The sequence below is a fragment of the Heterodontus francisci genome, chromosome 38, assembly GCF_036365525.1.
Source record: "Heterodontus francisci isolate sHetFra1 chromosome 38, sHetFra1.hap1, whole genome shotgun sequence".
In the NCBI taxonomy this organism is placed as follows: domain Eukaryota; kingdom Metazoa; phylum Chordata; class Chondrichthyes; order Heterodontiformes; family Heterodontidae; genus Heterodontus; species Heterodontus francisci.
The window spans coordinates 22,563,738-22,580,198 of record NC_090408.1 but is presented as its reverse complement, the minus strand read 5'-3'; the positions used below and the strand labels follow the sequence as shown (position 1 = coordinate 22,580,198).

General features: G+C 42.3%; 1 protein-coding gene across 1 annotated transcript in view; it reads left to right on the top strand.

The window, feature by feature from the left end:
* Nucleotides 1–16,461, top strand: part of lrrc28 (leucine rich repeat containing 28) — a 91,813-nt gene that overhangs the window by 25,093 nt on the left and 50,259 nt on the right. The window contains exons 4-5 of the mRNA XM_068017800.1: nt 6,953–6,990; nt 10,499–10,636. Of these exons, the coding sequence (XP_067873901.1) occupies nt 6,953–6,990; nt 10,499–10,636 (176 nt within the window). The remainder of the gene's footprint in view (nt 1–6,952; nt 6,991–10,498; nt 10,637–16,461) is intronic.

Below are 16,461 nucleotides of genomic sequence, written 5' to 3'. Positions count from 1 at the left end.
TCACAAAAACAGTCTACAAATTCATCTTCAAGCCCACTGTTGCCAATTAGATTGTCCCAGTCTGTATGCTGATTAAAGCCCCCACCATTAATACATTACCTTTGTTACAAGCTCCAATAATTTCCCATTTAATGTTCTGTCCAATAAGAGAACTACTGTTAGGGGGCCTGTAAACTACTCCCACCAGTGTTTTCTGACTCCTGCTATTCCTAATTTCCACCCAGACTGATTCTACTTCATCTTCTGAGGCCAGATCCCTCCTTATTAATGTCCTTATGTCATCCTTTACTATCAGGGCTACTCCTCCTCCTTTGCCATTCAGTATGTCTTTCCAACATATTGTGTACCTTGGAATATTCATTTCCTAACTTTAATCTCCTTGTAACCATGTCTCAGTAATGGCAGTTAGATCTAGATCATCTGCCTCTATTCGTGCCAGTAGTTTGTCTATCTTATTACAGATGCTTCGTGCATTCAGATAAAGGAACTTTAATTTCATTGTTTTTTTTTGCCTCTGTTCCCTACAATGATTTGATTTGCCGATGTACAATTTTTGTTAAACTCTCTATCCCTTCCTGTCTTTTCTGTTGACATTTACCCAGTGTTCCGATTCCCCGACTCCTCTCTTTTGATTTCTAAATTTCCCTTTATCCAAACCCTCCCCTACCACTGTTAGTTTAAAACCCTGTCCACAACCCTAATTATGTGATTGGCCAGGACACTGGTCTCAGCCCGGTTCAAGTGAAGCCCATCCCAGCGGAATAGCTCCCTCTCCCCTGAGTACTGATACCAGTACTGAAACCCCCTTCTTCCCACACCATCCTTTGAGCCACGCATTTAGTTCTCTAATCTGCTTGACCCTGTGCCAATTTGCACGTGTCATAGAGTTATACAGCACAGAAACAGGCCCTTCGGCCCATCGTGTCTGTGCTGGCCCTACAGCACCCAACTATACTAATCCCATATTCCTGCACTTGGCCCGTAGCCTTGTATGCTATGGTGTTTCAAGTGCTCATCTAAATGCTCCTTAACTGTTGTGAGGGTTCCTGCCTCCACTTCCTCTTTAGGCAGTGCGTTCCAGATTCCAACCACCCTCTGGGTAATAAAATGCTTCCTCAAATCCCCCCTAAACCTCCTGCCCCTTACCCTCAATCTATGCCCCCTGCTTCTTGAACCCTCCGCTAAGGGAAAATGTTTCTTCCTATCTAACCTATCAGTGCCCTTCATAATCTTGTACACCTCAATCATGCCCCCCTCAGCCTTCTCTGCTCCAAGGAAAACAACCCTAGCCTTTTCAGTCTCTCTTCATAGCTGAAATGCTCCAGCCCAGGCAACATCCTGGTGAATCTCCTCTGCACCCTCTCCAGTGCAATCACATCCTTCCTATAGTGTGGTGACCAGAACTGTACACAGTACTCCAGCTGTGTCTTAACTAGCGTTTTATATAGCTCCATCATAACCTCCCTGCTCTTATATTCTGTGCCTCGGCTAATAAAGGCAAGTATCCCATATGCCTTCCTAACCACCTTATCTACCTGTGCTGCTGCCTTCAGTGATCTATGGACAAGTACACCAAGGTCCTTCTGACGTTCTGTACTTCCTAGGGTCCGACCATCCATTGTATATTCCCTTGTCTTGTTCGTCCTCCCAAAATGCATTACCTCACACTTTTCAGGATTAAATTCCATTTGCCACTGCTCCGCCCATCTTACCAGCCCATCTAAATCTCCCTGTAATCTAAGGCTTTCCTCCTCACTATTTTCAACACCACCAATTTTCGTGTCATCCGCAAACTTACTGATCATACCTCCTATATTCACGTCTAAATCATTAATGTACACTACAAATAGCAAGGGTCCCAGCACCAATCCCTGTGGTACACCACTGGTAATAGGCTTCCAATCGCAAAAACAGCCCTCGACCATTACCCTCTGCCTCCTGCCACTAAGCCAATTTTGGATCCAATTTGCCAAATTGCCCTGGATTCCATGGGCTCTTACCTTCTTAACCAATCTCCCATGTGGGACTTTATCAAAAACCTTACTGAAATCCATGTAGACTACATCTACTGCTTTGCCCTCATCGACACATCTAGTTACTTCCTCGAAAAATTCAATCAAGTTAGTTAGACACAATCTCCCCTTGACAAAGCCATGCTAACTATCCCTGATTAATCCCTGCCTCTTCAAGTGGAGATCCTGTCTCTCAGAATTTTTTCCAATATTTTCCCAACCACTGATGTTGGACTCACTGGCCTGTAATTACCTGGTTTATCCCTACTACCCTTCTTGAATAATGGTACCACATTTGCTGTCTTCCAGTCCTCTAGTACCTCTCTTGTGGCCAGAGAGGATTTGAAAATTTGTGACAAAGCCCCTGCTATCTCCTCCCTTGCCTCACATAACAGCCTGGGATACATCTCATCTCTGCCTGAGGATTTATCCACTTTTAAGCCCGCTAAAACAGCTAGTATTTATTAATATGTTCAAGTATATCACAATCCCCCTCCCTGATCTCGACACCTACATCGTCCTTCTCCGTAGTGAACACCGATGAAAAGTAATAATTTAAAACCTCACCTATGTCCTCTGGCTCCACACAAAGATTGCCTAATGGGCCCTACTGTTTCCCTGGTTATCCTGTTACCCTTAATATACTTATAAAATGCCATGGGATTTTCCTTTATCTTGCCCGCCAGTGTTTGTTCATGTCCCCTCTTCGCTCTCCTAATTACTTTTTTAAGTGCCACCCTACACTTTCTATACTCCTCTCGTGCCTCCACTGTTTTCAGCGCTTGGGATCTGCCGTAAGTCTCCTTTTTTTTCCCTGATCCAATCCTCTATATCCCTTGACATCCAGGGTTCCCTGGACTTGTTGGGCCTACCCTTCACCTTAACGGGTACATGTTGGCTCTGAACTCTCACAATTTCCTCTTTGGATGACTCCCACTGATGTGCTGTAGACTTTCCTACAAGCAGCTGCTCCCCGTCCACTTTGGCTAGATTCTGTTTTATCATATTGAAATCGGCCTTCCCCCAATTCAGTACCTTTATCCATCTTTGTCCTTTTCCATAACTACCTTAAATCTTATGGACACTATCCCCGAAATGCTCCCCCACTGACACTTCTACCACTTGACCGGCTTCATTCCCTCGGATTAGGTCCAGTACTGCCCCTTCTCTTGTAGGACTACATACTGGCTCAAAAAGCTCTCCTGTATGCATTTTAAGAATTCCGTCCCTTTTAAGCCTTTTGCACTAAGACTATCCCAGTTAATATTGGGGAAGTTGAAATACCCTACTATTATTACCCTATTATTTTTACACCTCTCAGATATTTGCCTACATATCTGTTCTTCTATCTCTTCATGACTGTTTGGAGGCCTGTAGTACATGCCCAGCCAAGTGATTGCCCCCTTTTTGTTTTTAAGTTCTATCCAAATGGCCTCATTTGAGGAACCTTCCAAGATGTCATCCCTCCTTACTGCAGTAATTGACTCCTTGATGAACAGTGCAATGCCATCTCCTCTTTTATCCCCTCCCCTGTCGCACCTGAAGATTCTATACCCTGGAGTATTGAGCTGCCAGTCCTGTCCCTCCCTCAACCATGTCTCTGTGATAACAATAATATCATAATCCCATCAACACCCTCAATTCATCTGCCTTACCAGTAAGACTGCTTGCATTGAAATAGATGCAATCCAACCTTGCATTTTTCCCTTGTGCCTTACCAGGTCTATATTTGCTCTGCCTTCCAGGCAGAGTCACTTTCTGTTCTATATTACCCCCTACTGTACCTCCACTCTGTATCCCATCCCCCTGCCAAATTAGTTTTAAACCCGCCCCCCACCCCCCAAACAGAACTAGCAAATCTCCCAGCAAGGATGCTTGTCCCATTCCGGTTCAGGTGCAACCTATCCAACTTGTACAGGTCGCACCTTTGCCAGAAACAGACCCAGTGATCCAGGAAACTAAAGCCCTCCCTCCTGCACCATCTTCTCAGCCACGCATTCATCTGCTCTATCCTCCTATTTCTAAACACACTAGCACGTGGCACCGGGAGTAATCCAGAGATTACAACCTTAGAGGTCCTGCTTTTTAATCTGCTACCTAGCTCCCTAAATTCTTGTTGCAGGACCTCATCCCTTTTTCTACCTATGTCGTTGGTACCGATATGTACCACGACCTCTGGCTGCTCACCCTCCCCCTTCAGAATGTCCTGCAGCTGCTCTGTGACATCCTTGACCCGAGCACCAGGGAGGCAACATACCATCCTGGAGTCATGTTTGCGGCCACAGAAATGCCTATCTGTACCCCTTATAGAATCCCCTATCGCTATAGCTCTTCCACTCCTTTTTCCTCCCTGCTGTGCAGCAGAGCCATTCTTGGTGCCACGGACCTGGCTGTTGCTGCTTTCCCCTGGGAGGTCATCCCCCCACAACAGTATCCAAAGCGGTATATCTGTTTGAGAGGGGAATGGCCACAGGGGACTCCTGTACTACCTGCCTGCGCCTACTACTCTGCCTGGTGGTCACCCATCCTTTTTCTGCCTGTGCTGCCATTACCTGCGGTGTGACCACCTCACTAAACGTGCTAATTATTTCAATATACCAATTACTCCCATTTTAAAAATGTGTTCCTCCAAGATAACGTAGCCACAATATGTAGCACCAGGGAGAGGCAGGATCTAAGTCTAAGACTATAATCTTTAGTTCCTGAGCTCCACTCTGGTTAAGCACATTTTATATACAGGAAGGACGAAACATTCAGGAGAATTTGAGGCATTGTTGCATGTCTTGTTTCTTGCTGGCAAAGCATATTGGAGTTCTAATAGCTGTGTTGCTTTGTCTTTCAGAAGCACATTTTGAATTGGGAGTATTATTAAACCACTTGTTCCCTTTCTATGTTTGTGACTGATTTCAGACAGGTATTGGTGAAGGAATAGAGGTAGGTTCATTGTCTTACACTGACCCCCCCTCCCCCCCCCCCCAAAAAAAAGATAAAGTAAATGGGTGTCTTTGTCAGGACCAATGGGAGTCAGTGTTTATTTTATTTTTATTTTTATTTTAGAGATACAGCACTGAAACATAGGGGCAATTTATAATGGCCAATTTACCTATCAACCTGCAAGTCTTTGGCTGTGGGAGGAAACTGGAGCACCTGGCGAAAAGTCACGTCAAGTGGCTTAAGAATGCAGTATCTGTAATTCAATTTCAGAAATTACTGACGGTCATTATTATGTGCTCTATAGTGCCTGTTACTTTAATGTGTTTGCTTATTAATTACTGTTATGGTAGCATGTTGAGCAAAAACAATTAGTGTAAGTTTGTTTGAAGGTTAGTAAAGTTGATGATGGACCTTAAGGATATCTCATTACCTCACTGGCGGGCAGCCATAAAGACAGGGCTAAATTGTGGCGAGTCGAAGAGACTTAGTAGTTGGCAGGAAAAAAGACAGAGGCGCAAGGGGAGAGCCAACTGTGCAACAGCCCCAACAAACAAATTTCTCTGCAGCACCTGTGGAAGAGCCTGTCACTCCAGAATTGGCCTTTATAGCCACTCCAGGCGCTGCTTCACAAACCACTGACCACCTCCAGGCGCGTATCCATTGTCTCTCGAGATAAGGAGGCCCAAAAGAAACTATATGTATAGCATTATGTATATTTTACTTAGAATGGTTTACTTGCTAGTAATTTGGGCATATTATTGAGTAGAAACACTTGTTACCATCACAAAAGTCTAAGTAGTAGCTACTTAGTCTGCAGGGGAGTTGTGCATTAATCTTTTATTCTACAGTAAGAAATAATCAGTGTTCGCTAATACTTGGTTTTATATGACTGCACATCTAAGTTAGCCAAAACATGTGGATATTTCTATTGATTAGTTCAGTTTCAGTTTACAAAATTTGTTGGAATTGTGATACGTGCAATAAATTATGTTGCTATTAATCTCCAGCTGTCACTAAACACTTCATAATTATTCAACATTGCAAAGAAGTTTAAACTGTAGTGGAATCCTCAGTTCTAGAGTATGAATTAAATTGCAAAACTGGTTTATTGTGAAACAGCTTAAGATCTGCTATGGCCTATGGTGTTTTCTTAAAAAATGAAATTAATTTTAAGTATGAAAACGTTAATTCATTCGGTTTAGTCTGATATCCACATGAATCATAAATTTTGGCAATTAAATTCTTTGTTAGTTAATGGTTTTCCATTAATTTAAAAAGAACAACAGTGTTACAGTATTATTAAGCAGAACATTTGCATATAAGTAACATTAAGCTTCAGAGGGTTAATTTACAAGCTTACTGAGGGAATGAAGTGGGTTTGCCTCAGATACTCTTTATACTGCCCGCCTGATTTTGCACTCAATTGAAGTCAGTTGATTGTAAAATCAGACGAGATGTAAAACAGGCATCTGATCTGCACCTGCCCTGTTTCTGCTAGGCCGGTTAGGTTAAAATGATCCCCAAAGCATCTGAAAATATATCGGTGATGGGCAAGTATTTTTTCTTAGATTCAGTTAGAATCTGACATTGTTGTCGCTTCAAGAGCTCCTTTACGTAGAATTGTGGCACTTGATAGTAATTTGGATTACATGTATTAAGTGTAAAAATCTGTGGATGTTGTGTCAGTAATAGTGAATATATCCAAATGCAAGAATCAAAAATGTTTCCGGGTATGGTACAGCACAAACATGCATCAAAAGCTGAATTCTATAATTACAAGAAAGGTAGGTTACTTGCAGTTTTCTGGATAATTAAATTTGTTATGTTAATCTTTGTATTTACCTGTTTTCCCCTTCGGTACCAACTTCCATTTACATTTACCATTTTGATCATAAGGGAATAAAGATGATCTTTTAAGCTGCATTCATTCATTGAGAATCTGATCTCTATCCATGTAAATAATTTGTCATTCTCTAAACTAAAATGCAACTCTTTTCCTCTCCTAGATACTTGCATTCAAATAACATAACAGTTGTTCCTGAAGGTAAACATAGTTTGTATAGAAAATCATATTTGATGTTTCAGCAGTCGGATAGTTCCATATTTAAGAACCCACTGAGAAATCAGTGCTATATTCTTTTGAAAATGTTTGCCCTTGAGGCTTGAAGATTAAAGTTATCTGACTAAATTAACCTTGTTCGAAAAGAACATGCATAGTCTGGACAATTGTTAAAAAAAATAACTTTGCATTTTCACCTTATTTTGGGGGGAAAGGAGGCAGCGCAAGTACTAATGGAAATAAACCACTCAACCCAGATGACAGGGCTAAAACTGCCTGAGTAGTCCCTTCTGGTGAATGGGAAACAGTTTGAATGTTTTCTTCCTCTTCCTTCCAATCGTTGCCCTCCACTGTAGGGTGAAGATGGATTTTCTATAATGGTTGGGACTATGCTCTTTTTGGAGCAGATCGAAAATGATAATAACTATCACTTCTACGCTTAAAAGAATCCGATAGTACAGCTAAAGGCTCAAGATTGGAGATGCAAGAGTGGAGATTTTTAAAAGCAGGTTCAGCAGATCTAGAAGCAAACCAGTACAGTACACATTTTTTAAAGTGGCAACTCCTAAAACTCCAGATTTTTAAATCATTATCAAATAAAATAATTTATTCTAAGAGGTGATCTGGAGAAGTACTGGTATAGCAATAACTTGACAGTCAGCATGGATTTAAAGAGGAAGTTCATGATTGATATCCTTGACTTTTTCAGAATATTAAAAGTAGGTAGTGGAGCTCTTGTTTATACTGTCAGAAAGCTTTGGACAAAGTTCTATGGGAAAGACTTGTCTTAAAATTAAGAGTCGCAGAACATAGGATTAGTAGTCAGCAGATGGAAAATCTATTCCATGCATGTGTTCAACTTGCATATTACTGTATTTTATTTTTTAAAAAATTTTTATATTGTGAAGTTACTTTTATTTGAGAAAAGATAACTGAACTTGATGAATTTATTTAACCTTTATGTTTAATTGAGGCCATTTTCTGAAATGATAAATGTTATGGTGTCAATTTGTGGACAGTTTTTTTCTTCTTAAAAATAAGCTGATTCTGTATTTATGGCCTCTTTCCATACTGTAAAAGGAAGCACCCTACTCACTGATTTACAGGAGTAGGGGCTCTTACAGTAGACTCCAATATATAATCATTAGTGATCTGGTGTACAGTAAGCAGTACTCACTGCATTCCTGAACTGTAATAGGGGCTTGTAATTTTGTTTCTCAAGTAATTAAGTATAGCATTTATGTTATACCTTTGATTACTACGGAGAAATATCTATTACAGTTAAATAGTCCATGAAGTTTGCTTGTAAATATTTTGGTATAGTTACATCTGTTCCTCAATATTTTTAGTATTTGTCCTCTGACATGTTTTCTTTAGATCCAGCAGATAAAAAATATATGATGGGGCTGAGTGACTGTATGTAATTTGAGCATAAGAGTGTATGACTTATTTGGGCCCCAGATGAAAGCATTCATAAATTTTATAAAACTAGATGAATCATTGCTGTTTGCAGTGCAGTTGCCCATTGTTAAAAGTTTGTGGGATGCACAACAGTTTAAACTGTTGTGTACGTGCATCATGCATGAATTTGCTACAACTAAATGATTACTTTTCATCTGTGTTCACTATGGAGAGGGACGATGTAAGTGTAGTGATAAGGGAGGGGGATTGTGATATACTTGATCAAATTAGCATTGGAAAGGAGGAAGTATTGGCTGTATTAGCGGGCTTAAAGGTGGATAAATCCCCAAACCCAGATGAGATGTATCCCAGGCTGCTATATGAGGCAAGGGAGGAGATAGCAGGGGCTCTGACACAAATTTTCAGATCCGCTCTGGCCACAGGAGAGGTGCTAGAGGACTGGCGGACAGCGAATGTGGTACCATTATTCAAGAAGGGTAGTAGGGATAAACCAGGTAATTATTAGGCCTGTGAGTCTAACATCAGTGATAGGGAAATTATTGGATAAGATTCTGAGACAGGATTAATCTCCACTTGGAGAGGCAGGGATTGATCAGGGATAATCAGCATGGCTTTGTCAGGGGGAGATTGTGTCTAACAAATTTGATTGAATTTTTCGAGGAGGTGACTAGAGGTGTCGATGAGATAAAACAGTTGATGTAGTCTACATGGACTTCAGTAAGGCTTTTGATAAGGTCCTGCATGGGAGATTGGTTAAGAAAGTAAGAGCCCATGGGATCCAGGGTAGTTTGGCAAATTGGATTCAAAATTGGCTTAGTGGAAGGAGGCAGTGAGTAATGGTAGAGGGTTGTTTTTGCGAATGGAGGCTTGTGACCAGTGGGGTACCGCAAGGATTGGTGCTGGGACCCTTACTGTTTGTAGTGTACATGAATGATTTAGGCAAGAATATAGGAGGTATGATCAGTAAGTTCGCAGACGACACAAAAATTGGTGTCCTGAATAGTGAGAAAGAAAGCCTTAGATTACAGGACAATATAGATGGGCTGGTAAGATGGGCGGAGCTGTGGAAAATGGAGTTTAATCCTGAGAGGTGTGAGGTGATGCACTTTGGGAGGTCTAACAAGGCAATGGAATATACGATGGATGGTAGGACCCTAGGGAGTACTGAGGGTCAGGGGGACCTTTGGGGTCCTTGTCCATAGATCATTGAAGGCAGCAGCACAGGTAGATAAGGTAGTTAGGAAGGCATAAGGGATACTTGCCTTTATTAGCCGAGGCAGAGAATATAAGAGCAGGGAGGTTATGATGAAACTGTATAAAACGCAAGAGTACTGTGTACAGTTCTGGTCACCACACTATAAGAAGGATGTGATTGCAATGGAGAGGGTGCAGAGAAGATTCACCAGGATGTTGCCTGGGCTGGAGCATTTCAATTATGAGGAGAGACTGGATAGGCTGGGGTTGTTCTCCTTGGAGTGGAGAAGGCTGAGGGGGGACCTGATTGAGGTATACAAAATTATGAGGGGCATTGATGGGATAGATAGGAAGAAACTTTTTCCCTTAGCAGAGGGGTCAGTAACTAGGGAGGCATAGATTTAAGGTAAGGGGCAGGAGGTTTAGAGGGGAGTTGAGGAAAAATATTTTCACTCAGAGGGTGGTTGAAATCTGGAACACACTGCCTGAAGGGGTGGTAGAGGCAGGAATACTCACGACGTTTAAGAAGTATTTGGACGAGCACTTGAAACGTCATAGCATACAAGGCTGCGGGCCAAGTGCTGGGAAATGGGATTAGTTTGGATGGGTACTTGTTGGTCGGCGCAGGCGTGATGGGCCAAAGGGGCTGTTTCTGTGCTGTAAAACTCTATGACTCTAAACTGTCTACTCAGTCATTTGTTTTGTTATGTCATAATACTGGGCAAGTCCTAGAACTATAATCGTTACCCATACAGGAAGAAAAGATTCTCTGTGATATGGTACTGTACATCCAGAATGTCTTTCCTGAATTTTAGAGCATGTAATTCTTGTGTATGAATTGTTGGGATGATAACATTTTCATTTTTCTCCATAATAGCAATTGGCACCTTAGTTAAACTTCAGTCTTTGGATCTTAGTAATAATGCATTGGCAATTCTGTGCCCTGAGATTGGTCAACTGAAATCGTTACGACATCTGCGATTAGCCAACAACCAGCTGAAATTCCTCCCATCAGGTGAGGAAATAACCTTAGGCTCTAGCTGTGAAAGACATTGTGATCGGCAAACTGGAGTTTTCTTATAGGTATTTGGGACTATGTACTACACTGCAAGTAATATTTTCATTATAGCCAGCACCATTGTAAAGAGTCCATTATGCATGTTCTTTAGATGGTTGGGCTCTCAAAAATCACTCATTGTGAAAGGTGACTAGGCGCTAATGAGGTTCACAAAAATACATGTCTTGCATCTTTGAAGGGAGGAAATTAAGTGGTTGCAAACCTATTGATGTTCTTGTGGTTAACATGATCCAATATATTCTAAGCATTGTACTCATTGTTACGATCAGGTGAGGAAGGGTTGAAGGGCTCTCCTCTTTTCCCTCCCTGTTTGACCACAACAGATTTATTTCTTTTTTAGATGGATGTACTTGCCAATTCGGTGAATGTTTAACTGTTCACATCTCGTGATCATAAAGAGCCAATTGGACAGGTTTTCTCAAGTTTAACAAAGGAAGAGGTTAATTTTATTGAACTTAAACTGATCTAAGTAAAAATAATATACACATTTCTCTCCCCTCTCTTTTTCTCTCTCTCTGTCTCTCTCTCTCTCTCACACATACACTCTCTCAGGTTACAGAGCGAGGAAGGATAGTTTGGTTGAATTAGAGTCCAGAGAAATAAAAGGACTATACAGTCTGTGGAGGTTGGTGACTCAGATGGCTTCAGGCTGAATTTGGTGGACCTCCGGCTTCCTCTTTGACAAAGTGGATGCTAATTTAGTGGTTCTCTAATTTCCGGTTTGAAGAGGTGGACACTGATTCAGTGGTTCTCAGGGAGACAGCAAAATGGCTGCTTTTCTTCAAGAGGGAGATCTCTGTCCTTTCTGGAAAGTTTTATAACCTGTCTCAGTAGCTTCCCTGGCAGGCTTAAGTCGCCAAGCACAGTGAACAGACGAACAAAATCAAATTCTTTCTTCTTTCTTTTGGGCCTCCTTATCTCGAGAGACAATGGATACGCGCCTGGAGGTGGTCAGTGGTTTGTGAAGCAGCGCCTGGAGTGGCTATAAAGGCCAATTCTAGAGTGACAGGCTCTTCCACAGGTGCTGCAGAGAAATTTGTTTGTTGGGGCTGTTGCACAGTTGGCTCTCCCCTTGCGCCTCTGTCTTTTTTCCTGCCAACTACTAAGTCTCTTCAACTCGCCACATTTTAGCCCTGTCTTTATGGCTGCCCGCCAGCTCTGGCGAACGCTGGCAACTGACTCCCACGACTTGTGATCAATGTCACAGGATTTCATGTCGCGTTTGCAGACGTCTTTAAAGCAGAGACATGGACGGCCAGTGGGTCTGATACCAGTGGCGAGCTCGCTGTACAGTGTGTCTTTGGGGATCCTGCCATCTTCCATGCGGCTCACATGGCCAAGCCATCTCAAGCGCCGCTGACTCAGTAGTGTGTACAAGCTGGGGATGTTGGCCGCCTCGAGGACTTCTGTGTTGGAGATACGGTCCTGCCACCTGATGCCAAGTATTCTCCGGAGGCAGCGAAGATGGAATGAATTGAGACGTCGCTCTTGGCTGACATATGTTGTCCAGGCCTCGCTGCCATAGAGCAAGGTACTGAGGACACAGGCGTGATACACTCGGACTTTTGTGTGCCGTGTCAGTGCGCCATTTTCCCACACTCCCTTGGCCAGTCTGGACATAGCAGTGGCAGCCTTACCCGTGCGCTTGTTGATTTCTGCATCTAGAGACAGGTTACTGGTGATAGTTGAGCCTAGATAGGTGAACTCTTGAACCACTTCCAGAGCGTGGTCGCCAATATTGATGGATGGAGCATTTCTGACGTCCTGCCCCATGATGTTTGTTTTCTTGAGGCTGATGGTTAGGCCAAATTTGTTGCAGGCAGCCGCAAACCTGTCGATGAGACTCTGCAGACACTCTTCAGTGTGAGATGTTGTTGCAGCATCGTCAGCAAAGAGGAGTTCCCTGATGAGGACTTTCCGTACTTTGGACTTTGCTCTTAGACGGGCAAGGTTGTACAACCTGCCCCCTGATCTTGTGTGGAGGAAAATTCCTTCTTCAGAGGATTTGAACGCATGTGAAAGCAGCAGGGAGAAGAAAATCCCAAAAACTGTGGGTGCGAGAACACAGCCCTGTTTCACGCCACTCAGGATAGGAAAAGGCTCTGATGAGGAGCCACCATGTTGAATTGTGCCTTTCATATTGTCATGGAATGAGGTGATGATACTTAGTAGCTTTGGTGGGCATCCGATCTTTTCTAGTAGTCTGAAGAGACCACGTCTGCTGACGAGGTCAAAGGCTTTGGTGAGATCAATGAAAGCAATGTAGAGGGGCATCTGTTGTTCACGGCATTTCTCCTGTATCTGACGAAGGGAGAACAGCATGTCAACGGTCGATCTCTCTGCACGAAAGCCACACTGTGCCTCAGCGTAGACGCGCTCGGCCAGCTTCTGGAGCCTGTTCAGAGCGACTCGAGCAAAGACTTTCCCCACTATGCTGAGCAGGGAGATTCCACGGTAGTGGAACAAAATCAAATACAGATCACTTAAACCACTGAACACTACAGCCGACAGCAGGCAATATACCTTGGTGCTCATGGTCAGCAGACAAAGTTCGAAGTTTCCAAGGTTTGAGTGGTTTGTCTCCACCAGTTTAATATTCATATTTCCAGCTGGTGAATTAAAAATCGTTCAACCTAGCATGTTTTTGTGACACTCCCCCTTGGAGTATATACTGTCTTTTCTCAGGTCCTATGATATGATTTTAGCAGTGTGTAGAGGAACTATATTTAGAAGGGTATTCCAGTACGGTATTTTACTGTTAGCTGAACGCTGCATCCTATGTGGCAATGCATCCTAGCATAGCCTAATATTTTACAACATCTATCCAATAGTGTCTCGTCCTATTGAACTTGTCGCTGGTGAAAGAAATTTCTGTAACAAGTTTTTAAATTGGAAACCTTGATTTCCAAAACTTAGCTCATTACACATTCAGTCTTAACTGATAACTGGGGAATTCTGCAGATTTCAGCCGACTGCAATTGGGAAGATTGTGGCAGCAATAATGAAAGAAATGGAGAGGTCTGGAAGGATTGAGGTATGGAATACATGTGTGATGGAATTCCAGGTGAGCTGGAGTTTACACAGGGTGTAACAGAAGCCTGATGAGAGTGGCGCAAAGCATCATATATTTTCAAATGATGAAGGCATGGATGAGGGTTCCAGCAGTAATAGGGGCAGAAACTGGTCATGTTAGAGGTGGAAAAAGGTATCCTCGGTGAGAGGATTTGAAGCTCAGTTCAGGGATGAACAGGCCACTTGAGGTGTGTATTGTCTGCTTCATTTTGCTCTAACAGCTGGAAAGTGGATGGGATCACTCATTAAGTGCAGTATGCAGGTGAGGGAGTTTCTGCGCAGGATGAAGACAACAGGAAGAATTGGCAGGAAAGCTTAGCTGCACATTGATGTTATCGAGCCACGATGCGAAGCCTGTGAGGAAATTGGGAGGAGACGGATAAGTATGAAGTAAAATATTTGTTTCTTGTGCGCTGTCTAGTTCTTTGGTTGAATACTATTCACATAGGCCTTTAGAAAGGTTATCTACCAACCAAAAATGTAGATTGTTTCCTAATCATTTGCACACAAATTGCAAAGAAACCACTTGCACAAATCAGTATTATAGTGCCTTTTAAATTCTGTAGTAAAGGCAAGTGCCTTGCTCAAAACTGAGTGCTTTGGGTCTTCAATATTTATCTATATAAGCATGTGCACTGTCTATAGAAATGCAGCAAAAATATTAAATGAGCTTTGCTCTTTTATCCAACAGATCTTGATGCTCCTCTTATAAACACTCCATTTGTTTGATAATGCATTGTATTAAATGTGATTCATTTTTTAAAAGTATAGTTAGTATTCTTACTGTGTCCAAAAATCTCCCCTCCACACCAACTTCTGGAAAAAAAAATATTCTTCCACTTGAGCTTTGTGCCAATTTCCTAGTTTTGATTATGTAAGTGAAATTTATTAGTTTAAGGTGAGAGGTAGGAAGTTCTGATTTCCACCTTGCATGCTATTCATCACCACCTCTGAAATATTGCCTGTCTTTTTCCCTACTCAGCCCATGTCCACAATTCTTTGGCCTGATCGTACCTCTCAAAGTCTGCTCACTTAGTCACTTGTGTCTCGGCTGACTTCTATGGACTACTTATCCTTCAGCTTATTGACTTTAAAATCCTCATCTGCATCTGCCAAGACCTCTACTGCACCACTATCCTACCTTCTCCAGCTCTATGTCCTTGCTTGCACCCTCTGCTCTGGTCTACAATGCATTCCCTACCATGTTCTATCACTGGTGCCAGAGCCTTCAGCCAACTTGGCCCCACATTCTGGAAAACATTATCTGGCCTTGCCACATCTTGCCTCAGTTTGAATAGACTCCTTAAAACTTGCCTGTTTTGAGTGTGCCTTCTGCCACTTTCCTTAATTTATCTCTTGCTTTGAGCCCCAATTGTGAGACCTCTTGGGGCACTTTGCTTTATTATGCTATATAAATGTAAGCTGTTCCTGCGGTCATTTGTAATGTGTTTAAGCAGTTGGTCGCCACATTATAGGAAGGATGTGATTACACTGAAGAGGGTGCAGAGGAGATTCACCAAGATATTGCCTGGGCTGGAGCATTTCAGCTATGAAGAGAGACTGGATAGGCGAGGGTTGTTTTCCTTAGAGCAGAGAAGGCTGAGGGGGGAACCTGATTGAGGTAACCAAAATTATGAGGGGCATTGATAGGTTAGATAGGAAAAAACTTTTTTCTTTAGCGGAGGTGTCAATAACCGGGGGCGTAGATTTAAGGTAAGGGGCAGGAGGTTTAGAGGAGATTTGAGGAAAAATCTTTTCACCGAGGGTGGTTGGAATCTGGCACACACTGCCCGAAGGGGTGGTAGAGGCAAGAACCCTCACATGTTTAAGAAGTATTTAGATGAGCACTTGAAACGTCATAGCATACAAGGCTATGGGCCAAGTGCTGGAAAATGGGATTAGAATAGATAGGCTTGATGGCTGGCATGGACACAGTGGGCTGAAGAACCTGTTTTTGTGCTGTATAACCCTATGACTCTAGTTGGGAAGACCAATTTCTCATCTGAAAGGAAACTGGAGCTTGGCCCATCTCATCCTTTAGGGAAGGAAATCTTCTGTCCTTACCTGGTCTGGCCTACGTGTGACTCCAGCCCCACAGCAATGTGGTTGACTCTGAAATGGCCTCGCAAGCCACTCAGTTGTATCTAACCGCTACGAAGTAAATAAAAAAAATCCCATAAATGGCCTATTCTGTAAAAATTGTAATTTCAATCCACTAGAGGGCAGAAATGGTTTGTTATAATTGAGTGTTAGTATTTCCAAGCAATAACTGAAACACATTCTTAATAGAATGTAGTCCACAGTGAGTCTTCCTGGTGCCTGGAATGTTACGCACTATCGTATTAGTCTACATATCATGCACCTTCAGTATAAATATTCCGTGGTTATTCAATTTTGACGAGTAACTTGAAAACATTTATACAGTACTAGTTATATTTAAAATCTTCAGATTTTTTAACAATAAAGTTGGTAGAGAATTTAACATCTCATGTAGTTGTCTTGTTCATTGATAGACTTAGTGGCCTGAAAATTCAGACCACAAAACAAAGGTCAAAATACAATTTTGGTCCAAATTACACAACACACGGAAAAATGCAGATTGAAACGTAATATTGCGCACCACTTAGACAAAAACACTTCAAAAATATCCTGCAATGGATACCAAAAATGATCCGTACAATGTCTTGTTT